The 25,059-nt window shown below is 45.4% G+C and overlaps 1 protein-coding gene across 2 annotated transcripts in view; it reads left to right on the top strand.

Annotated features, from left to right (window-relative positions):
* The window catches only part of aox6 (aldehyde oxidase 6), a 48,753-nt gene that overhangs the window by 3,403 nt on the left and 20,291 nt on the right, over positions 1-25,059 (top strand). Inside the window, exons 5-28 of one of the 2 annotated variants that reach the window (XM_061676646.1) lie at positions 621-747; positions 870-931; positions 1,022-1,084; positions 1,213-1,293; positions 1,737-1,881; positions 1,972-2,064; positions 2,138-2,289; positions 2,390-2,483; positions 2,564-2,673; positions 2,771-2,955; positions 3,195-3,357; positions 3,433-3,510; positions 4,034-4,203; positions 4,272-4,398; positions 4,939-5,061; positions 5,151-5,247; positions 5,315-5,439; positions 5,512-5,645; positions 5,733-5,820; positions 5,894-5,980; positions 6,543-6,734; positions 12,262-12,489; positions 12,553-12,648; positions 12,713-12,841. In XM_061676646.1, the coding sequence (XP_061532630.1) occupies positions 621-747; positions 870-931; positions 1,022-1,084; positions 1,213-1,293; positions 1,737-1,881; positions 1,972-2,064; positions 2,138-2,289; positions 2,390-2,483; positions 2,564-2,673; positions 2,771-2,955; positions 3,195-3,357; positions 3,433-3,510; positions 4,034-4,203; positions 4,272-4,398; positions 4,939-5,061; positions 5,151-5,247; positions 5,315-5,439; positions 5,512-5,645; positions 5,733-5,820; positions 5,894-5,980; positions 6,543-6,734; positions 12,262-12,489; positions 12,553-12,648; positions 12,713-12,841 (2,949 nt within the window). The remainder of the gene's footprint in view (positions 1-620; positions 748-869; positions 932-1,021; positions 1,085-1,212; positions 1,294-1,736; positions 1,882-1,971; positions 2,065-2,137; positions 2,290-2,389; positions 2,484-2,563; positions 2,674-2,770; positions 2,956-3,194; positions 3,358-3,432; positions 3,511-4,033; positions 4,204-4,271; positions 4,399-4,938; positions 5,062-5,150; positions 5,248-5,314; positions 5,440-5,511; positions 5,646-5,732; positions 5,821-5,893; positions 5,981-6,542; positions 6,735-12,261; positions 12,490-12,552; positions 12,649-12,712; positions 12,842-25,059) is intronic. The other variant, XM_061676655.1, reaches the window with a different exon arrangement.

Raw genomic sequence — 25,059 nt, forward strand, 5'->3', positions numbered from 1 at the left:
TATAGTTTGTTCATCAGGCAAATGAAAAATTGTTTGAAAATACTACTAGGGTGCCATTAATTACATCATTGCTGTCGCATATTTACAACGTACCAGATCAACGTCAACTGGTTCACCTTCCAGAATAAATATGAATCCGAAAAATAAATTATGATAACATTATTTCGTTTTAACCTGTGTATTTGACAGAATAAAGCTTAAAAATGCACTTTGTCCATTCATGTTTTGATGTGTTGCTCTACTTATATAGTATATAGCAAATAGTTAAATCCACAAGTTATTGACACCCCCCTTGAAGGGTTTGTAATTGCCTATCGATGCCACAAGAAAGATGATATCACCAATGGATCTAGGCTATTTTGAAGAAGCTGTGCTGGCAATTTCCAGAGAAGTCAGAAAGGGCAACCTTTGTCTCAATGAAGCTCCTCAATTCACAGCGAACAGGCGAATTTGCAAATGCCAGGTTCACCTGTAACCTATACTCATTACACTTTCAAACAGCACTACATAATATCCAAGCCACTGAATAGAACACTATCTACATACTGTACAGTAGCTGAGAGGGACTAATTTTGAACAAAGCCTTAGTTTTTCATAAACAGTGCATGATCTGTTTCCAGGAGCGAATAGCTAAGGCACATGGCTCACAGTGCGGCTTCTGCACACCAGGTATGGTGATGTCCATGTACACCCTCCTACGTAACAACCCTCAGCCCAGCCTGGAGGACATCACTGAGGCACTGGCCGGTACCTCTTGACAGTCTTGATTTGTATTTCACCAATCAGAAGTTTTAATGCATGAGCAGTGGGTACTGATCAAATATCTCATTCCAAACATGTTTCATCTGATTTTTGCCGTCTTAATTTAGGGAATCTGTGTCGTTGCACTGGCTATCGTCCAATCATTGATGGCTGCAGAACCTTCTGTCAGGTATGTCTGCTGCCATCCAGTGAATTCATATACATTTTTCGTTTCTTTGTAGCTAAGGACTGAAACTGAAAAGGTTTGTAATCCAACCAGGAAGCCAACTGCTGTCAAGTCAACAGAGGCCCTAACTGTGGCAGTGAGAAAGAAATAAACAATGTCAGTTGAATTGGTGATGTTTTTGCTGCCATTTATTTTCTTCATATTTCATACTAAAAACACTTTTGCATGACATCGTTTGAATTTAGCGTGATGAATTATTTACTTGACCATATCATGTTTTACAGGAAACTCCTTTGTTGTTTGACACGTCAGAGTTCCTCCCGTTGGACCAAACTCAGGACTTGATCTTCCCTCCGGAACTAATTGTAAGCATCTGCTTGCACAAAGACTTCCATTTAACTTGTACACAGTACCAGAAGCACAGAGGACCAGTAGTTAGTATGTCTGCTTCACATGGTAAGGTCACGGGTTGGAATCTCTGCTCAGCCTCTCCTGTGTGAAGTTTGCATGTTTTCCCCCATATTTGAATAGGTGGTCTCCAGGTATTGTACTCAGCCTACCTCCCAAATTAAAAATAAAAATGCTTCTTAGGCTAATTGAAGACTCTCAACTGTATAAGTGTGAGTGTAGGTGTTAGAGTGCAATTGGCTGGCAACCGGTCCAGGGTGTCCCATAGTCAGCTTTGGGAGATAGGCTTAAGCTTGCCATAACCCTAAGGAGAACAAGCGGTACAAAAAATGAATAAATGTACATGTAGATGTATAGAGTGCTGGGCTACTCATCTGACCTGCTATATTCTTGCCTCCAGCTGATGACGGAGAGATCCAGCCTGCAGACACTCATCTTTTATGGGGAAAGGGTGACATGGATGTCCCCTGTCCTGCTTGAGGAGCTGGTCCAGCTCAAGACCAGTAACCCAGAGGCTCCACTGATCATGGGAAACACAACTATCGGTCAAAATTAATATAATATGGAGGATTCATTCAAATAAGAAGAATCATGTGTGTTACATACTGACCTTTGTATTGTACTTTGTTTCAAAGGCCCAGAGGATACATTTAAGGGCATTGTGCACCCATTGATGATATCTTCCATCAGAGTCAAGGAGCTGTTTGAGGTGACTGAGACGACACACGGTGGGTGATATCCGTCAGACATTGCTTTGACATTAAATGATTCTTCACATCACTAGTTCTTGGCTCCCTGTAGGTGTCTGGGTGGGAGCGGGATTCACACTCTCTGAGGTCTGGTCTATTTTGAAGAAGCTGTGCCGCCAGTTTCCAGAGGCAAAGACAGAGCTGTTCAGAGCACTGATGAAGCAGCTGGGGAATGTCGGAAGCCAGCAGATCCGTAATGTTGCCGTAAGAATAGCTTTTCGAAATGGCTTTGTATACAGTAAACTCCCTGTGAATATCACTGTACAACAATAAGAACCATATGAGAAACATTTGGCTTCTTTAGACTCTTGGAGGAAACATCATGAGTGCGTATCCAAACTCTGACATAAACCCAGTACTGGCTGCTGGGAACTGTATCGTGAGCACCATCTGCAGTGGTGAGATTCTGGCAACCTGGAACTGTGGACACTTCAGGCGATCTGTGCTGTCTGATATGTTTCCTATTGTCCTTCACCAGGCGGACAGCGAGAGGTTCCTCTCAATCAGGAATTCTTTTTGAGCTTTGGAAAAACAGTGTTGAAGCCAGAGGAGATTCTTGTCTCTGTGCTGATCCCTTTTTCGAGAAAGGTGAAAATGTTGCTTTTGAAAATACCTCAAAACTAGACACATTAAACAGATTAAAATCAACATAAATATATTGTGCCATGCCATGTTTATACTGTAGGGAGAGATTGTTCGAGCATTTCGCCAGGCTCCAAGGAAGGAGAGTGCCTTCCCCACATTAACAACTGGAATGCGAGTGTTATTCTCTGAAGGATTCAGAGTAGTGGAGGATGTCAGTATATACTACGGAGGTATTGGACCAACCACAACCAGAGCCACCAAAACCTGTGCAGCTATCATTGCACGGTCAGCAATGTTTGATTCTGGACCACAAGATTAAATAACTCTTAATCTGTATCTTATTTGTTCTTCATCATTGTTTTTTTCTCTGTTTGTATAATAATAATTATTATTATTATTAATGATTTTTGGTCCATCCACAAATGTTGATTCCAAGGCAATTGCAGTAGACTTGGTACTTGAAGAAGTTTCACCCTTAAGTCCTTTTACTTCATGGTGTCAAATTAAGTATGAATCTTATGCAGACCTTGGAATGATGAAACCCTCAGACGGGCTCATGACATCCTCATGAAAGAATTTCACCTCTCACCTGTGATTCCGGGAGAAAAAGCGGAATTCCGTCGCACTCTGACTTTCAGCTTCCTCTTTAAATTCAACCTAGAGGTCCTGCAGAACCTCAGAAAGATGGTAACCCCTTGACTCAATGTCCATCTTGTTTATATTGTGGATTTTTTTTATTTATTTAAGAATTGTATTTTGCAGAATGCGATTGAAGACACTGTTGTGGAGAGGATAGAGCCGCTGCCCAGAGAAATCCAGCTGAGCCAGCAGGAGTTTCAGGTGTGGCTGGCGATATGACCCAAAAGTCATATCTTGGTATTACTGGAGAATTAGAGCTGGTTTTCAACTTTGTAGCAATAAAAGTGGATATTGTATTTGGGAAAGATGTTTATGATAGGCATAAGATATGTGATGAAGAGGAGGGCTCCTAAGATGAAGCCTTGAGGCACACCGACTGACTGGCAACGGCTGGCAGGTGAATGATTTCAGTTGAATGAACTGAAGCAGCCAGTTAGTATGTATGCAATGGTAGTGTAGTGCTACATGCTGCTACCTTTCATGTAGATGGCAGGGTTTCTATTTCTGGTCAGAAAAGGCATTTGTTGTGAAAACTGTGCTAAAGAAATCATGCGAGTGACTTGCTGTGGTGACTCTTGACAGGGAAAATGTGAAAGTCACTTCATTAGTCATTTCATTAGCTAGATCATAAGAATTTGATATACCAGCCTGACCTAGATCCGGGTCAGGTCATTCCACCTTCCATTTCCCATGGTCATATAGAACAAAGCTGCCTCTTCTTCAGCATGTATCTGAGGGACAGAGCGACCAGGACCCAGTGGGCCGTCCCATCATGCATAGCTCCGCCATAAGCCAGGCCACAGGCGAGGCAGTTTACTGCGATGATCTCCCTAGGATCGATGGCGAGCTTTTCCTGGCTCTGGTCACCAGTTCACGGGCACATGCTAAGATCATGTAAGGAAAACAATTTTGGACATTATCCAACGTTCCTCCTGATTCATGTTTTACTTTTATTTTAAAAGAAATGTGGACGTGAGCAATGCCCTGCTACTTCCTGGTGTCGTTGACATCATCACAGCCAAAGATATCCCTGGGAAGAAAACCCACGTAATTTTGGGGTATGAAGAAGAAGTACTCGCTGAGACGCAGGTATATAATTTATTAATGTTATTCAATTTGTGAAAATAGATTTAGTGTTCAGTGAGAGCAGTCGAAAGTGGACAATGGGGACACGGCATCCCCACTTTCTGAAATCTGTATGCTCTTTGAGAATGACTGGGTTAGCGTTTGATTCCAAATACGTATGTCGGAAAATAGGAAGAAATTTTAATAAATTTTCCTATTTCAGCAGTTGTCCATGAAAGTCGTTTTACTTAAAACACATAGCTAATTGGTTTGCTTTCATCAAGGACTCACTAATTTTGAATATATTAATGTTTAACAGGCTAAAATCGGAGGATTTGTACTTTTTAAAATAATAGTAAAAATGGTTAAAAACTCTTTTGCTTCCTCTCCAGCTTGTGCGCAAAGAGATTGTTCTTTTGCCACTCAGAATAGAAGCAATTGAATGTGAGAAGATCATAGTTGTTTTCACAAAAGTTGGTTTAATGTTGAAAAATGTGTCTCTCCCGCCCCAACTTCTGAAATGATGGCTACTCCCCTTAATGCTGCTTCTATGTGTGTATCCAGGTGTCATGCATCGGTCAGATAGTGTGTGCTGTAGTGGCGGACACCAGAGCCCATGCCAAAAGAGGCGCGTCAGCTGTGAACATCAGCTATGAAGACTTGCCCGAACCCATTTTTACTATTGAGGTGTGTTCACAGTAACGTCTTTCAAAAAGAAAAAAAGCTTCTATTCGATGGTGCATCCGAGACAAGTGGTCTGCCCCTCTCTGTAACAGGACGCCATCAAGAGGTCATCCTACTTCGAGCCAAGGAGGATGATCGAGAGAGGAAACGTAGAAGAGGCCTTTAAAATTGTTGATCTGGTTCATGAAGGTAAAAAGCGTTCAAACTTTGTCCAGTAAATGACTCGTAATTGTGAACCTTTTGATATTTTGTTCAGGGGTGATCCGTATCGGAGGCCAGGAGCATTTCTATATGGAGACCCAAAGCATGCTGGTCTTACCAGTGGGTGAGCAAGGGGAGTTTAAAATTCATGTGTCGTCTCAGTGGCCTACATCAGTTCAGGTACTTAGAATCGCTTCGCCGTGCATTCGTTCCTCATGACATCAGGTGGGTTGTCATAAATCCTGCCATTAGATTGCTGTCGCTGAGACGTTGGCTATCCCAGCTAACCGAGTCAGCTGTCATGTCAAGAGACTGGGCGGAGCATTTGGAGGGAAAGTTGTTAAAACCAGCAAGCTTGCTTCCATTACCTCTGTGGCAGCATGGAAGTAGGTCATCATTCATTAGAAACACAAAAAAACTAAATTGATGTCCAAGTCAAGAACTTCACCAATAAGGTTTGATGTTTCCTTCAGGACTAATTGTGCAGTTCGTTGCGTTCTGGAGCGAGGTGAAGACATGCTGATCACTGGCGGACGACATCCTGTGCTGGGAAAATACAAGGTATTGGACACGTTTGTCCAAAGCTGCAGACTCTTGAAGTTTTGCTGTTTGTCAGCAAGGGTGTTTGTTTCAGGTTGGCTTCCAGAAAGATGGAAAGATCCTGGCTGCAGATATCCAAATTTGGACCAATGCTGGCAATGCAGTTGATGAATCCATCTTTGTACGTAGCATTAGTTTACTCCTTTACGGTAACCCAATTTCCAACAAGTAGTTAAATTCTGTTCAGTTCACTGGGTTTTGCCGTTTGTTGCCTTTCTATTTTCAGATCTACAGTTTCAAAAAGTACCGTACCAAAAATAATTAATATCTACGGTACTGATGTATTGAACCAAAAAGCTCAAGCATGACACAATGCATTCCATTGATTGGCTGACAGACAGCAATCACATTTGTGCAAAAACAGGAATACAATGGGAAAAACACAAAAGGTGCCTCTAAATAAAGCTGGGCTTGTGATACGCAGAAAAGTCAAGAAGATGTAACAATCGGAAATAGGAAACAAGCTTGGCTGTGAAAATTCCTATTCATTCAGGGCGACACCTTGTTGCACTGCAATGATGTCATGATGACGCTAATGCTAATGATAATGAGGAGGATAAAGGAGCTATTTAGAATACGTTTACGCTTCCAAATGGTGATGGACTGATCTGTACCGCTTGGTGAAAATGTGTCTTTGATTGCAATTTCAAACAAGCCAGACCCAGATGCTGCTGATCTTGCAGGTAGTGGAGAAGATCCTGCTTCATCTGGATAATGCCTACAACATTCCAAATCTGCGTGGCAGAGCTGCTGCCTGCAGAACCAACCTGCCTTCCAACACCTCCTTCAGAGGCTTTGGGGTGCCTCAGGGTGCCTTCGTTATAGAGAACTTGATCATCGATGTGGGGCTAGTGCTACAGTGTCCTGCGGATCAGGTCAAATGAAATACAATTCCATTTACACAATGGTACCTTGATTTACGAGTGCCCCAGCTTTCACATTTTTCGAGTTATGAGTCGTCACTTGGTAGATTTTTTTGCTTTGTGTTGCACTCAAAAAAATTTTGCTCGCTATTCCAAAATCATTTAACATATTTTCACATTTTATTCATCCATTTTACATACCGCTTATCTTCACTAGTGTCACGGGCGTGCTGTAGCCTATCCCAGCTAACTCTGGGCGAGAGGCGGAGTGCATCCTGAACTGGTCGCCAGCCAATCGCAGGGCTCATACAAACAAACAATCATTCACACTCACATTCACACCTACGGGCAATTTAGAGGCTTCAATTAACCTACCATGCATGTTTTTTGGGATGTGGGAGGAAACCGGAGTACCTGGAGAAAACTTACCCAGGCATAGGGAGGACATGCAAACTCCACACAGGCAAGGCCGGATTTGAACCTGGGTCCTCAGAACTGTGAAACAGATGTACTAACCAGTCAACCACCGTTTCACTGATAAGTCCACATTTTTCACCAAAATTCCACATTTTTCCTCATTATGACATTACATTCCCCCCTCTTTCAACATTTATTGACCTTCAACTACAAAATATTTTTCAAATTGCCCAAATTCCCACATTAACCAATGTCCGCATTATGCACCCAAATTACAAATTTTCCCACGTTAAAATACCTACATTTTCCCACATTAAGACGTATTCTAAATTTTTTCACCCTCCTTCAACAACATTTCTCAAACGATTCAAACCGTTCCAACCTCAACATGTTCAGCACCTCCAGTGAACTATTTCCATTCCCAAAAATTCCCCAAATTTTCAAAAAGCTTCAAATTAAAAATTTTTACATATTTATCTCCAGTTTCTACATTTCTCAACCGATTCGAACCATTCCAAATTCAACATGTTCAGCTAATTTAAGTCATTCTTGGAAGTATTCCCATTACTAAAATTCCCAAAATGGACATTAAGTGGCCCAGAAGTGCCCGAAATTGAAGAGGAAGTACCTCAAATGAACATGAAGTGATCCAGAAGTGCCCTAAAATCAACAGGAAGTGCTCCTAAATGAACAGAAAGTAAACCAGAAGTAAACTGTTCAGCTCATTCCAATTCCAATTTTTTTCCCTCAAAATTTCAAGATAAAATGTCAAAATTAAGATTTTTTGTTGACAACCCCAATTCCAATGAAGTTGGGACGTTGTGTTAAACATAAATAAAAGCAGAATACAATGATTTGCAAATCATTTTCAACCTATATTTAATTGAATACACTACAAAGATAAGATGTAATGTTCAAACTGATAAACTTTATTGTTTTTAGCAGCTGATCATTAACATGGAATTTTTTGGCTGCAACACGTTCTGAAAAAGCTGTGACACGTGGCAAAAAAGACTGGAAAGTTGAGGAATGCTCATCAAACATCTATTTGGAACATCCCACGGGTGAACAGGCTATAATTGGGAACAGGTGGGTGCCATGATTGGGTATAAAAGGAATTGCTCAGTCATTCACAAACAAAGATGGAGCGAAGTTCACCTCTTTGTGAACAAATGCGTGAGAAAATAGTCGAACAGTTTAAGGACAATGTTCCTCAACGTACAATTGCAAGGAATTTAGGGATTTCATCATCTATGGTCCATAATATCATCAAAAGGTTCAGAGAATCTGGAGAAATCACTGCATGCAAGCGGCAAGGCTGAAAACCAACATTGCATGTCCGTGACCTTCGATCCCTCAGGTGGGACTGCATCAAAAACAGACATCAATGTGGAAAGGATATCATCACATGGGATCAGGAACACTTTAGAAAACCAAGGCCCGAGCTGATCTTAGATGGACTGATGCAAAGTGGAAAAGTGTTCTCTGGTCCGACGAGTCCACCTTTCAAATTGTTTTTGGAAATTGAGGACGTCGTGTCCTCTGGGCCAGAGGAAAATAACCATCCGGACTGTTATAGACGCAAAATTCAAAAGCCAGCATCTGTGATGGTACGGGGCTGTGTTAATGCCAATGGCATGGGTAACTTACACATCTGTGAAGGCACCATTAATGCTGAAAGGTACATACAGGTATTGGGGAAACATATGCTGCCATCGTCTTTTTCATGGACGCCCCTGCTTATTTCAGCAAGACAATGGCAAACCACATTCTGCACGTGTTACAACAGCGTGGCTTCGTAGTAAAAGAGTGTGGGTACTCGAGTGGCCTGCCTGCAGTCCAGACCTGTCTCCCATTGAAAATGTGTGGCGCATTATGAACGGAGACCCCGGACATCAAGCAAGAATGGGAAAGAATTCCACCTACAAAGCTTCAACAATTAGTGTCTTCAGTTCCCAAACGTTTATTGAATGTTGTTTAAAAAAGTGTGATGTAACATTGTGGTAAACATGACCCTGTCCCAACTTTTTTGTAACGTGTTGCAGCCATAAAATTCTAAGTTAAGGATTATTTGCTAAAAACAATAGTTTATCAGTTTGAACATTAAATATCTTGTCTTTGTAGTGTATTCAATTAAATATAGGTTGAACATGATTTGCAAATCATTGTATTCTTTTTTTTTTTTTTTCTTTTTTCAAATCATTCTTTTTCCTGGTGGTGGGGCTCGAAGGCGAGCGCCTGGTGGCCGGGCCTGCACCCATGGGGCCCGGCCGGGCACAGCCCGAAAGGGTAACGTGGGTCCTCCTTCCCATGGGCTCACCACCTGTGGGAGGGGCCATAGGGCTCGGGTGCAATGTGAGCTGGGCGGTGGCCGAAGGTGGGGACCTTGGCGATCCGATCCGCGGCTACAGAAGCTGGCTCTAGGGACGTGGAATATCACCTCTCTGGCAGGGAAGAAGCCCGAGCTGGTGTGTGAGGTCGAGAAGTTCCAACTCGATATAGTCGGACTTGCCTCCACACACAGCTTGGGCTCTGGTACCAGTCCTCTCGAGAGGGGTTGGACTCTCTTCCACTCTGGAGTTGCCCACGGTGAGAGGCGCCGAGCAGGTGTGGGTATACTTATTGCCCCCCGGCTCGGCGCCTGTACGTTGGGGTTCACCCCGGTGGACGAGAGGGTAGCCTCCCTCCGCCTTCGGGTGGGGGGACGGGTCCTGACTGTTGTTTGTGCCTATGGACCTAACAGCACTTCAGAGGACCCACCCTTTTTGGAGTCCTTGGAGGGGGTGCCGGAGAGCGCTCCCGCTGGGGACTCCATTGTTCTGTTGGGGGACTTCAATGCTCACGTGGGCAATGACAGTGAGACCTGGAAGGGCGTGATTGGGAGGAACGGCCCCCCCCCCCGATCAGAACCCGAGTGGTGTTCTGTTATTGGACTTCTGTGCTCGTCACGGATTGTCCATAACGAACACCATGTTCAAGCATAAGGGTGTCCACATGTGCACTTGGCACCAGGACACCCTAGGTCGCAGTTCGATGATCGACTTTGTGGTCGTGTCATCGGACTTGCGGCCGCATGTCTTGGACACTCAGGTGAAGAGAGGGGCGGAGCTGTCAAATGATCACCACCTGGTGGTGAGTTGGCTCCGATGGTGGGGGAAGATGCCGGTCCGACGTGGCAGGCCCTACGTATTGTGAGGGTCTGCTGGGAACGTCTGGCAGAATGTGGGGCTGTCCTGGTTGACACGCCTCTGCAACATCGCGTGGACATCGGGGGACAGTGCCTCTGGATTGGCAGACTGGGGTGGTGGTCCCCCTTTTTAAGAAGGGGGACAGGAGGGTGTGTTCCAACTACAGGGGGATCACACTGCTCAGCCTCCCTGGTAAGGTCTATTCAGGGGTGCTGGAGAGGAGGGTCCGTCGGGAAGTCGAATCTCAGATTCAGGAGGAGCAGTGTGGTTTTCGTCCTGGCCGTGGAACAGTGGACCAGCTCTACACCCTCGGCAGGGTCCTCGAGGGTGCATGGGAGTTCGCCCAACCAGTCTACATGTGTTTTGTGGACTTGGAGAAGGCGTTCGACCGTGTCCCTCGGGGAGTCCTGAGGAGGGTGCTTCGGGAGTATGGGGTACCGAACCTCCTGATACAGGCTGTTCGGTCCCTGTACGACCGGAGTCAGAGTTTGGTCCGCATATCCGGCAGTAAGTCGGACTCTTTCCCGGTGAGGGTTGGACTCCGCCAAGGGTGCCCTTTGTCGCCGATTCTGTTCATAACTTTTATGGACAGAATTTCTAGGCGCAGCCAAGGGGTAGAGGGGGTCCGGTTTGGTGGCCTCAGTATTGCATCTCTGCTTTTTGCAGATGATGTGGTTCTGTTGGCTTCATCAAGCCGTGACCTCCAACTCTCACTGGAGCAGTTCGCAGCCGAGTGTGAAATGGCTGGGATGAGAATCAGCACCTCCAAATCTCAGACCATGGTCCTCAGTCGGAAAAGGGTGGCATGCTCTCTCCAGGTCGGGGATGAGATCCTGCCCCAAGTGGAGGAGTTCAAGTATCTTGGGGTCTTGTTCACAAGTGAGGGAAGAATGGAACGGGAGATCGACAGGCGAATCGGTGCAGCGTCTGCAGTGATGCAGACTTTGTATCGGTCCGTTGTGGTAAAGAAGGAGCTAAGCCGAAAGACGAAGCTCTCAATTTACCGGTCGATCTTCGTTCCTACCCTCACCTATGGTCATGAGCTGTGGGTCGTGACCGAAAGAACAAGATCCCGGATACAAGCCGAAATTAGTTTCCTCCGCAGGGTGTCTGGGCTCTCCCTTAGAGATAGGGTGAGAAGCTCGGTCATCCGGGAGGATTTCAGAGTAGAGCCGCTGCTCCTCCGCATTGAGAGGAGCCAGATGAGGAGGCTGGGGCATCTGATTCGGATGCCTCCCGGACGCCTCCCTGGTGAGGTGTTCCGGGCACGTCCCCCCGGGAGGAGACCCCGGACCGACCCAGGACACGCTGGAGAGACTACGCCCTTCGGCTGGCCTGGGAACGCCTCGGGATCCCCCTGGAAGAGCTGGATGAAGTGGCTGGGGAGAGGGAAGTCTGGGCGTCCCTGCTAAAGCTACTGCCCTTGCAACCCGACCCGGATAAGCGGTAGAAAATGGATGGATGGATGGATGGATGTATTCTGTTTTTATTTATGTTTAACACAACGTCCCAACTTAATTGGAATTGGGGTTGTATTTACCTCGAGTTTGCACATTTCTTGACCGATTCAAATGTTCAAATTTAAACTTGTTCAGCTTATTCCATGTGATTCCGTATCATTCCATTTTATTCAACATCATTCCACATTTTCCCATATTTCATTCAGCATTCACACACAATTTCTCCAGAAAGTAGTTTAGTTACTGCGTGTTTTTGTACAGTACAATAAAAACAACATGTTACCAATTTTGTTTTTGTTTTTATTAAGGGGATTTCGGAATGGATGAATGGCATTTCCATTCAATTCGATGGGAAAAGTTGATTTAACAGATGATTGATTTGAGCTTTTAGCGTGGTTACGAAACGAATTAAACTCGCACATTAAGGTACCAATGTATTTGACTAAAAGGTCTAATTAACAAATGGTTCATCAGGTTCGAGAGAGAAACATGTACAAAGGGCCGTCACTCACCCACTACAAGGTGGAGTTCAGCCCGGAGAACTTGTTACGCTGCTGGGACGAATGTAAGCTCAAGTCGGACTTTTGTGGTCGGCGCATTGCTGTGGCCACGTATAACCAGCAGAACCGGTGGAAGAAGAGAGGGCTCTCCATCATCCCGATCAAATATGGAATCGCCTTCTCAGATGGCATGCTGAATCAAGTAAGTTGGTTCTGTTTGTGTGTCGGCTTCCAAAAGAATGTGGAATATGTTTTGTGTATTTAGGCTGGTGCTCTGGTGAACATCTATAATGACGGCTCTGTTCTGGTAACTCATTCCGGGACAGAGATGGGTCAAGGACTTCATACCAAAATTCAGCAGGTAGGGAGTTGATGCTCAACATCAGAAATTTCAGAATAATCTCTCTACACTTGTTTGCGGGCAGGTGGCGAGTCGAGAGCTTCACATCCCACTGTCAAAAGTCTACATCAGTGAAACCAACACCAGCACAGTTCCTAACACATTTATTTCTGCTGCCTCCTTTGGCACGGATGCCAATGGTATGGCCGTGAAGGTCTGTGCTCTTTTCCTACTTTTTTACATTGGTAATTTTGAAGCACTGGCACAGTAAGGGCCTGATTTATTAAATGTTTGTGGGTATAAAAACAGACTGTCATGGATGTGTGTTCTGGTTGTTGTCGTCCACACCTGCTCCTGAGAGCATCTTCTCCACCTGTGCGTCGTTTACCCGAATTACCCCATGCATTTAACCTCGTGTCTCATTCTTTCTGGTCGCCAGTTCGTTGAACCTTGTTGTCACGTTCCAGCATTCCTTGTTTCCACGTCACCGACTCATAGTAATACTAGATCCTGTTCTGTTTATTGACCTTGCCTTTTTGCCTCACGTTTTTTGGATACTGTTGTCTTTTTGGATTGCCTGGCTGTGTACCGAACTCTGCCCGTTTATCAAACTTCTCTTTTTGAAAATGTCCATTTGAATTGGAGTCATGCATTTTGGGTCCTGTCCTTTGTTCTGTTCATGACAGAATGATTGGCCATAACAAGGACCCAGCGGACTCAGACCCAGTGCGCAAAGCCCTTCAAGCGCGGGGTCAAGGCATCTCGAAGCAGGATGAGCAGCTTGCTGCCCTCCACCTTCATCTAAAGGGACTGTCAGAGCATCAGGACACTATGATGAGACAGGTGGCCTCACAGTTTGAAGTTCTAATGAATATGGTTCAGAAGAAGGAACCAGTTGGCACAGCACCCGATGTTGCCACTGTACCACCGTTTCTATGTGAAGCAGTCACCATGCAGCCACCTGCCACATCCGCTGCTGTCTGCCCACAGCTTTCTCGACCGGAGAGGTTCTCTGGAGATTCTGGGAAAGCCGTTCATCACGCAGTGCGAACTCCACTTTGAGATGCAGGCAGCTGCCTTCCCCACCGAGTGGGCAAAGATTGCGTTTGTCATTTCCCACATGACTGGTTGTGCGGAGGCGTGGGCTACTGCTGAATGGAGCCGCAATTCTGCCACGTCATTCTTGGGCTTCTTTTGTAAAGTCTATAGAGCAAGTTTTTCAGTATTCCACACCAGATCGTGAGGCAGCTCGCTCCCTTGTCACCTTACAACAAGGCAAGCGCAGGGTGTCAGATTATGCGATTGAGTTTTGCCATCTAGCAGCTGAGAGTCAGTGGAATAACAGGGCACTACCCGATGCATTTTTTTGAGGACTATCCCCGCCATTAAGGATCATTTGGTCCCACTAGACCTGCCGACCGACTTGGACACTCGCATCACTCTCACCATAAAGAGCGACAAAAGGCTTTTGGATCGCGAGCTGGACGGAGATCAGCGGAAGGATGCGTCAGCACGCACTTGGAGGATGAGCCTCGGTGACCAGCCAAACCAAGGCAGATCCCCTGTTGTCAGTCTCAATCCACTGGCTAGCGTCACCACGGATGAACCCATGCAACTGGGCAGGCTCCGTCTCTCCCCTGAGGAACGTCAACGTCGGTTGAGGGAAGGGCGGTGCTTCTACTGCGGGCAGTTGGGTCATTCCGTGAACAACTGTCACAAGGGCACGGGAGTGGTGGGTCTAAATGTTATTACGGAAGACCCTACCCAGGTTCTTTCTAAAGTAACACTACGCTCTCCAGATCAAGAGATTCATACATCTGTATTTATTGACTCTGATCCTTACTTGTCTCAAGTGCCCACCTGTTACCATGACATGAAAGACGTTTTCCAAGTCCAAAGCCAAATCCCTTCCACCCCACAGACTTTATGACTGTGCAGTTGACTTGCTGCCTGGAACCACACCTCCACGGGGGAGGTTGTTCTCTCTTTCAGGGCTGGAACACAATGCCATGAAGGATTATGTGGAAGAATCACTGGTAGCCGGGATCATTCGCTCATCCTCATCCCCAGTGGGAGCAGGATTTTTCTTTGTGGACAAGAAGGGCAAGACCCTGCTACCCTGTATCGATTACCGGGGTCTCAATGAAATAACTGTGAAAAACAGGTACCCTCTTCCGCTCATCTCCACCGCCTTTGAGTTCCTGGAGGGAGCCAAGGTTTTCACCAAACTAGACTTGAGAAATGCATATCATCTCGTCAAGATAAGGGAGGGGGGTGAATGGAAAACATCATTCAACACATTATGAGTATTTGGTAATGCCTTTTGGACTAACTAATGCTCCAGCTGTTTTCCAGAACTTTGTCAATGATGTCTTGCGTGACATGTTGAATGTGTACGTTTTTGTATATTTGGACGAAATTTTGATATTATCCCCGGATGAGGAGACTCACATCATTCATGTCCGCTCTGTGTTGCAGTGGTTACTGCAGAATGAACTCTTTGTCAAGGCTGATAAATGTGAGTTTCATAAGGTGTCCGCTTCTTTTCTGGGTTTCATGCTGGCTCCAGGGAAAATCAAAATGGACCCTTGCAAAGTTGATGCCGTGACTAATTTGCCCACTCCCACATCACGCAAGGACCTACAAAGGTTCTTAGGGTTTGCAAATTTCTACAGAAAGTTCATTAGAAATTTCAGTTCAATAGCTTTGCCTTTGCATGATCTTACCTCACCACACAGACCGTTTGTGTGGAACCCGCTTTGTCAGTCAACTTTTCAGAAACTAAAATTGAGCTTTACCTCCGCTCCCATCCTCACTTTGCCAGTTCCCAAACAGCAGTTTGTTGTTGAAGTTGATGTGTCTGATGCCAGAATAGGAGCAGTGCTCTCCCAGGAATGTCGCAAGGATGGTAAGTTACATCCTTGTGCTTATCTCTCGAAAAAACTGACATAGGTGACCGTGAACTGCTGGCTGTCAAGGTGGGTTTGACAGAGTGGAGGCAATGGCTAGAAGGGGCTCAGACCCCATTTTTAGTATGGACGGATCACAAGAACCTTGAGTATCTCAAGTCCGCTAAAAGATGAAATGCTAAGCAGGCTAGATGGGCTCTATTCTTCACAAGATTTAATTTCAAGTTATCCTACCGACCTGGTTCTAAAAATGGTAAGCCAGATGCTTTATCACGTATTTTCTGTGTAGATAATTATTTGTCCGACCCTATAACCATTTTGCCCAAGTCATGTTTTATTTCTCCTTTTGTTTGTGTAGGAACCAGAATTTTATAATCACCTATTACTCTCGAGGTTCCATGCGTGTTCGTTTTTGTGAAAGAACTACAATTATAACATGTTAAAAGTCAACCAATTTATTCCTGACAGAGGAGTCTATACATTTTACAGAGCTCTGAGTCAGCAGCTACGCTTATCCTAGCCTCAGCAGAGACAGCGCAGACTGAACAAAGCTATCTGTTCCTGCCCCTGACTTATACAATGTTTAAAAGAGGAAGTATGCAATCGCTGTCCTCTGATTGGTCCATGGTCCCATCTGACGTCATCATTGCTCTGCAGAATGATGACCATTTACCGCTGGCTCCAGGCACGGTCTTCTCATGTTTACAGCAACCCCCGCAGCCATTGTCTTCTCCGACATCTGTTCTTTGTGGCCTCCACATGCACCCTGCTGGGAGCTTTCCTGCAACACACTCCCACACCCTTATCTGATTTCCATTTTATACTATACTGCAATAAACACCTTTGTTTACCCCCAGACCAGTTACACAATAAAATCCTTTAATCCCCCTTTTGATCTCTGTTTTTCAGAGATCAATATCCTCTAAACATGCAGCCTAGTTCGCTACAATACTCAATAAAGCCCAAACTAAATACAGCAAATATCCCATAAACTTAAGAAGAGGATACAAAGGCGTCATTCAAAGGAGCGGGCGCGCTCATGTTCTCCACGTCCTCTTTCAGTGGCAGCTGCAGATATCGGCCGTGGGTTCCTTCCCTTCAAAGGCCTTGAGAGCAATCCTGAGGACAAGACTCCTGAGAAAAGGAGTAATACACCTCCCACACCAGTCACGCTCCCAGGTGAAATCTGTCATATGGTTGATTTCCTGCTGAGAGACAGGCTTGATCACTGTGGGGGTTATCATAGAAACCAATGCACAAGTGCCTGTCCATTCACTGGGTAGCAAGACCCACAACAAACCATCACCACACATCCACCACAAATCAGACATCTTACCCAATCGGGCTGCATCATAATAGTCAATAAAGAGTGTGAATTTACAAAACTGTGGATCCGGGTGGCTAATTGATCAGGAAAGTTACCTTAGTCTTATTTTGGAAGATGCAAGGTAGGGACCGGACTATTTCGGCATCATAGAGGGGAGCACCTTTTACCTTAGTTAGAGGATACATGTGGTCTCATCGCTGGCACTCACCCTCCAGATTGTCAATAGTCATCCGCTGGTAGGCACATGTCGACTCGAACTTAGTAGCAGCAGTAAAATGTTCCTCCTTCCAGCGTCCTTTCCCCCAGCGTGTAATTCAACTCTAGGGCCCCTTTTGGCTTCACGGCCCTCTTTTCACTTGTTGTTCTTGTTTTGAAGGCATTCTGAAATAGATTCCTGTTACTATAATCAGGGAGATCACCAGAGTCATGAGTATGACCTTCTTCGGGCAGACATACAGGATGTATATATTTCCCCCCATGTTAAATGACCAATTTAACACCAAAACACAATATCCACACACAACACCATAGACAATCAAACAGGTCGTCTTCCCTGTCGCAGAGGCTCAGCTGAAAAGACTTGCAAACAAACTCTTATATAAATTAATCACAACTCTGCAAAAGATACTCCTGCCAAAGGGGTGGAATACATAATTCCTGTATACATACTCCAGAGAAGGGACAAATTGGCAATTGTCACCCACCATTAACCTTATTCCCCAATTGATCATTAACCTGTTTCACAAATGTGTTAATGTCAATAGACCAAGAATCACATAAAAATCAGCGTTAAGTCAGCACACCAACAACCTGCAATACAACAACACTATCAAGCAGCATCCTCCTGGGCGTCCTGAAAAATAATGTTATTTCAACAAATCAGTCACCCCCTCTTCATCATGTACACAGTCGCAAAGGTCAGTAATTCAACAGTCTGTGTAGACCGTATTCTCGTCTGTCACACTGTCCTTGGTGACTAAAGGTCTGTTGTCTCTCGCACGTGATCACATCCTTCATTACTTCTGTTAACCGGCTTCATTGGTGCTCAATTTCTGCTTTTAATTAATACGACACAAACATTAAACACGAAATATAAACATTTAACACGACATGACAAGTGAGACGTTTCAGACAATAACATTGACCTGGACCCAGGAGTGGATGTCCATTCCCATGAACACCACACAGACAAAACTGAACACAGAACACCTATTGGTCGAACCATAACACCTAACCATCCCATTGTGAAGCATTAGCGTTCTTACCCAGATTGCGTATCCACATCCATAATTTGAGAGTTACGAAACTTGTACAGCCACTTGAGGCTTCTATAACCCAATTAATATCCAACTTCCCTTGGTCATGTTTGGGCTAACAGTTAACTCATCTCCTGCAACCACACAGCTTGTATTTGAAGGTTGATAGGTTTGAAATAAATATTACCATCACTACACGAGGTCTTCCTCCTCAGTAAAGTGATGTGTCTGCTAGAGTGATGATTTAAAAATAGCTCAGGCTAATAATTATTTTTTATCACTATCCAGGTGTAAAAGAAGTGGCTTGGTTAGATGTCGCTCAACTAACCACACGATACGGCGCATAATTTATCCCAGGCACCTTTACAAGACTACAGGTGTCATTCATTGCTTTCGCTAATATGCCGTAACTAACTGTTTGCCTAAATCCCCTAATTCCCAATATTACATCTGCCAAATTATCAAATCATGTCACCCTCAACTACTACAGCCCATGCATCTAGCCATTGCATTAATTAATCAATCCTATTGTAAATCTCTCCCTGGCCTTTGCAATACCATAAACTCCTAAAACTCACACCCGCTCCCAGTCGTAAAGCTGGTCCCCCCAGCTGGGACGCCTGTGTCCTGTCATAAACAATTTGGTGCCAGTTCCCTGCGATTTTAGCGCTCTGGGGCACCAAATGACTTCCCAGATTCTCCAGTCTGCTATTTCTTCAAGAAGCCTTAACTAGTACTTATTAATCTATATATTGTGCTTTACTATTACCCTTATTATTTTAAAAAAAAAGTAGCTCTACGATTGACCACAAATTATTGTAATCAACCTGAATTAGGAGACAGAATGCAAATAAATAAACCTCCTCAAAATTGACTTGCCAGACAGATGGAAAAATCCTCTTTGTCCTCCCTGCTCTAATGCTGAATCTGGGGAGACAATCAAACAGATTAATCCTCATACCATATTAGTCATTCTCAAAGACTCCACATAATTTCCCTTGTACATGATGCAAATTAGGCACAGTCTCATGACGTATGTAGCGTTAAGTAGCAACTCAACTGGACACCTCTGGCACATCTGCCCACTTCTGTGAATGGAAAGGATTGCATTCACTATTGTCATGAACGGAACAGAGGATAGGACCCAAAAATGCACGACTCCAAAACAAATTGACAGTTTCCAAAAAGAGAGGTTTAATATACGGGCATAGGTTGGTACAAAGGCAGGCAATCCAAGGAAGGCAACAGTATCCAAAAACATGAGGCAAAGAGGCGAGGCCAATAATCGGAACAGGGTCAAGTTTCACTGTGAGTCTGTGACGTGGAAACAAGGAATGCTGGAACGCGACAACAAGGCCCTCCCAGTCCACCAGAGGGCCTTGCGACGACAAGGCCCTCCCAGTCCAGCAAATATTGAAACTCCCTCCCCCTCCGACGAGACGACAACAGCCGCTTCACAGAAAAGACAGGGCCCCCATCCACAAACCGGGGGGGAGGAGGGGGCCTGGAAGGCAGGACCAGAGGGGACTCCCGGGTTGGCTTGAGTAGGCTGACGTGAAAAGCAGGGTGGACCCGCATCGAGCTTGGGAGCCTCAGCTTCACGGTGACAGGGTTGATTATCTTTGTGATAGGGAAGGGCCCAACGAACCTGGGAGCGAGCTTCTTGGACTCCACCCGGAGTGGAATATGTTTGGTCGAGAGCCAAACTCGCTGACCCACTTTGTAGTTCGGGGCCGGTGTCCTCCGACGGTCAGCAGCAGCTTTGTAGGACCGTCCCTGGTGCAGCAGCATCTGGCGGGCTCGCTCCCAGGTCCTCCTGCAGCGTCTCACCAAGCTCAATGCTGCTGGAACTGTGAACTCTGGGGCTATGGAAGGAAACAGACATGGTTGGTAACCATGCACAACGTGAAAAGGCGATAGACCAGTGGATGCAGAGGGGAGGGAATTGTGGGAGAATTCGACCCAAACCAGTTTCTGAGACCAGGATCGCGGCTCCTGTGAAGCGAGACATCGGAGCCCAGTCTTCAGGTCCTGGTTCAGCCTCTCGGTTTGGCCGTTGTTTTCAGGGTGAAACCCAGATGACAGACTGACGGTAGCACCTATGAGATTGTAAAACTCTTTCCAAAATTGCGAAATGAATTGGGGACCCCTATCAGACACCACATTCTTGGGGAAACCATGGAATTTGAATACCTGATTGATCATTAACTCTGCAGTATCTTTAGCTGAGGGTAGTTTCAGGAGTGCAATGAAGTGAGCCATTTTAGAGAACCTGTCAACAATGGTGAGAATTGTGGTATTACCTTTCAAGGCCGGTAATCCTGTCACAAAGTCTACGGAAATCTGTGACCAAGGACGTTGTGGCATTGGCAGGGGTCGAAACTCCCCAGAAGGATGTTGACGAAAGGATTTGTTAGCAGCACATACCTGGCAAGCATTGACGTAATCTATAACATCCCTCCTAACATTAGGCCACCAAAAGCGCTGTTCGACCACTGATTGCGTCTTGGCAATGCCTGGGTGACACAGTTCGGTTCGTGTGAGCCCAGTGGATGACTCTTCCCCTTAAGGTCGGAACCACACAAAGCCTGTTTTCAGGGCAATCTTCAGGGCTAAGAGTGTTTTTCAGAGCCCCTTTAACCGCAGTTTCAATGTCCCAAACAAAAGCGGAAATGAAACATGACTTGGGCAAAATAGTCTTCGGGCCGGACAAAGAATTCTCTTCGCAGAAAATACGTGACAAAGCATCTGGCTTACCATTTTTAGAACCAGGTCGGTAGGATAACATGAAATTAAATCTAGTGAAGAACAGAGCCCATCTAGCATTTCATCTTTTAGCGGACTTGAGATACTCAAGGTTCTTGTGATCTGTCCATACTAAAAACGGAGTCTGTGCCCCCTCTAGCCATTGCCTCCACTCCATCAAAGCCACCTTGACTGCCAGCAGTTCACGGTCACTAATGTCATTATTTTTCTAAGCTGGGGTCAGTTTTTTGAGAGAAAAGCACAAGGATGCAATTTATCATCCTTGAGAGATTTTTGGGAGAGCACTGCTCCTATTCCGGCATCAGACGCATCGACTTTTACCACAAACTGCTGTTTGAGATCTGGCAAAGTAAGGACGGGAGCGGAGGTAAAGCTCGATTTAAGTTTTTGAAATGTTGCCTGACAAAGTGGGTTCCATACAAAAGGTTTGTGTGGCGAGGTAAGATCATGCAAAGGAGAGGCTATAGAACTGAAATTTCTGATGAATTTTCTGTAGACGTTTGCGAACCCTAAGAACCTTTGTACATCTTTGCGTGACGTGGGAGTAGGCCAATTAACGGCCTCGACTTTTCAAGGGTCCATTTTGACTTCACCTTGAGCCAGGACGAAACCCAGAAAAGAAAAGGACGCCTTGTGGAACTCACATTTTTCAGCCTTGACATATAGTTGATTCTGCAGTAACCGCTGCAATACAGAGCGGACATGAATAATGTGAGTCTCCTCATCCGGGGAGAATATCAAAATGTCGTCCAAATAGACAAAAACAAAAGTAATTGACAAGGTTTGGAAAACAGCTGGAGCGTTAGTAAGTCCAAAAGACATTACCAAATACTCATAATGTCCCGTTGGTGTGTTGAATGCTGTTTTCCATTCATCCCCCTCCCTTATCCTGACTAGATGATACGCATTTAAGTCCAGTTTGGTGAAAATCTTGGCTCCCTCCAGGAACTCAAAGGCGGTGGAGATGAGAGGAAGAGGGTACCTGTTATTTACACTTATCTCGTTGAGACCCCTGTAATCGATACAGGATCGCAGGGTCTTGTCCTTTTGTCCACAAAGAAAAATCATGCTCCTGCAGGGGATGAAGATGGGCGAATGATCCCAGCTGCCAGTGATTCTTCCACGTACTCCTTCATGGCCTTGTGTTCCGGCCCTGAAAGAGAGAACAGCCTCCCTCGTGGGGGTGTGGTTCCAGGCAGCAAGTCAACAGCACAGTCATAAGGTCTGTGGGGTGGGAGGGATTTGGCCTTGGAAAAAACGTCTTTAATATCCTGGTAACAGGTGGGCACTTGAGCTAAATCAGGATCAGATGGGGTCTGTGGATTGTCCTTAGAAACATAGCCCTGAACATCACATGGCGGCTTGAAACAGTTCCGGGCGCAATTGCTGCCCCATGACATAACCTGCCCAGAGGACCAGTCAATGTGGGGGTTATGTAATTTCAACCATGGGTTCCCTAAGATAAGGTCATGATTTATGGCATCAAAAACATGAAAACTAATGCGTTCCGAGTGAGAATCAGGAAATGTCAATGTGAGTGTGGTGAGTGATCTTGCCCATAAAACCGCCGTCTGCAGCATAGGTGTTGCGGTGGAGTTTTATTTGAAAGGTTCTAAGGTGCATACGTTTAACGAGGAGGGAGTTAAGTAAGTTAGCGTCAGAACCAGAGTCAATTAATACAGGTGTATGAATTTCTTGATCAGGAGAGCATAGTGTCACTGTAGGAAGAACCCGTGTAGGGTCTTAATGAAATTCAGACTCACCTCTCCCGTGCCCTTGCTACCGGCAACGGCAACTTTGACGTGACAGTTGCTCACGGAATGACCCAACTGACCGCAGTAGAAGCACCGCCCTTCCCTCAGCCGGCGTTGACGTTCCTCAGGGGAGAGACGGAACCTGCCCAGTTGCATGGGTTCATCCGTGGGGACGCTAGTCAGTGGGTTGAGACCGGAAACAGGGGATCTGCCTTGGTTTGGCTGGTCACTGAGGCTCGTCCTCCAAGTGCGCGGTGACACAGCCCTCCGCCGATCTCCATCCAGCTCGCGATCCAAAAGCCTCGTCGATTTTTACGGCAAGAGCGATGAGTGTCCAAGTCGGTCGGGAGGTGTAGCAGGACTAAATAATCCTTGACAGCGGGGGATAGTCCTTGACAAAAAAGGCATCGAGTAGCGCCGATTATTCCAATGACTCTCAGCTGCTAGTATGCGAAACTCAATCGCGTAATCTGACACCCTGCGCTTGCCTTGTTGTAAGGTGACAAGGGAGCGAGCTGTCTCATGATCTGGTGTGGAAAATTTAAAAATTTGCTCCATCGTTTTTACGAAAAAAGCCCATGAATGACACGCGGCGGAATTGCGGCACCATTCAGCAGAGAGTCATTTCCCACCAGTCAGGTGGGAAATGACAAAAGTGATTTTTGCCTGCTCGGTGGGGAAGGCAGCTGCCTGCAGCTCAAAGTGGAGTTCGCACTGCGTGATGAACGGCTTAATGTTCCCAGAATCTCCAGAGAACCTCTCCGGTGGAGAGAGCTGTGGGCAGACAGCAGCGGAGGTGGCAGGTGGCTGCATGGTGACTGCTTCACATGGAAATGTTGGTACCGTGGCGGTATCGGGTGTGGTGCCAACTGGTTCCTTTTCTTGAATAATTTTCATAAGAAGTTCAAACTGCGAGGCCACCTGTCTCATCATATTGTCCTGATGCCTTGACAGTCCCTCTAGATGAAGGTGGAGGGCAGCAAGCTGCTCATCCTGCTTCGAGAGGCGTTGACTTTGCACACTGGGTCTGAGTCTGCTGGGTCCATGTTATGGCCAGTTCGTTCTGTCATGAACGGAACAGAGGATAGGACCCAAAAATGCACGACTCCAAAACAAATGGACAGTTTCCAAAAAGAGAGGTTTAATATACGGCCATAGGTCGGTACACAGGCAGGCAATCCAAGAAAGGCAACAGTATCCAAAAACATGAGGCAAAGAGGCGAGGTCGATAATCGGAACAGGGTCAAGACTTACTGTGAGTCTGTGATGTGGAAACAAGGAATGCTGGAACGCGACGACAAGGTACAACGAACTGGCGACGAGAGGGAATGAGACACGAGGTTAAATACAAGGGGTAATTAGGGTGAACGAGGCACAGGTGGTGAAGATGCTCAGAGGGGCAGGTGTGTGTGAAACAGGGGGAAGACAAAAACCGGCACACACACCCATGACAGCTATACTGTATCAACTCAATATTGTAAGAATGTCTTTCGTTGACTGGTGTCCCTCGCGTAATTTTCTTAATCCGGTTTGCCACAAACAGGAACTTCTATATATATCTACTTACAAAAATTACAGACTCTCTTTATATTCCCAATTACAGTCTTCCAGCCGCTTACTTGTGATCCACTCCGTAGAAAAAACAAAAAAATGACTCCCTCTGACACACAAGTTAACACATCTTTCATTACTTTGCAACCTATGTCAAAGCTCCTCTTCTCAGAATCAGAATCAGAATCATCTTTATTTGCCAAGTATGTCCAAAAAACACACAAGAAATTTGTCTCCGGTAGTTGGAGCCACTCTAGTACGACAATAAACAGTCAATTGACAGAGAACACTTTTGAGACATAAAGACATTGACAATAAAAACAGTCACTGAGCAGTAAAGGGTTGCTAGTTATCTGGTAATACCGGTACATTTTTATTTTTTTTATTTTTTTGACAATTGTGCAAAACGATGCAGAGTCTTCTAGCACTTCGAGCAGTTCGAATGACTAATATTGCAATAGTCCGATGCAATGACTATTGTGCAAAGGGCACCGAGACTTTAAGGAGTGTATGCGGTTTAAAGTGACGAGTAGTGTGATAATCTGGGACAATGTTGATTGTGCAAATGTTGCAAATACTCCTCAATCAGTGTGCAAATGGAGCAGATGCTACTCTGGCATGAGTGGCCAGTATTGGTCAACAACAGATATGCAAATAGTGCAGTGTGGCGAGACAACTACAGTGAGTGCACGAGTAATATATAATTGGCCCCACAGAAATGTGACAATGAACTCAAGACAAAAAATTGCCAGCATGTTGTAATGGAATTGTAGGTTAGGTGTTTAAGAAGTTGATTGCAAGAGGGAAGAAACTGTTGGAATGTCTGCTAGTTCTAGTTTGCATTGATCGGTAGCGCCTACCTGAGGGAA

The sequence above is a fragment of the Phycodurus eques genome, chromosome 1 (genome assembly GCF_024500275.1).
Source record: "Phycodurus eques isolate BA_2022a chromosome 1, UOR_Pequ_1.1, whole genome shotgun sequence".
NCBI lineage: Eukaryota > Metazoa > Chordata > Actinopteri > Syngnathiformes > Syngnathidae > Phycodurus > Phycodurus eques.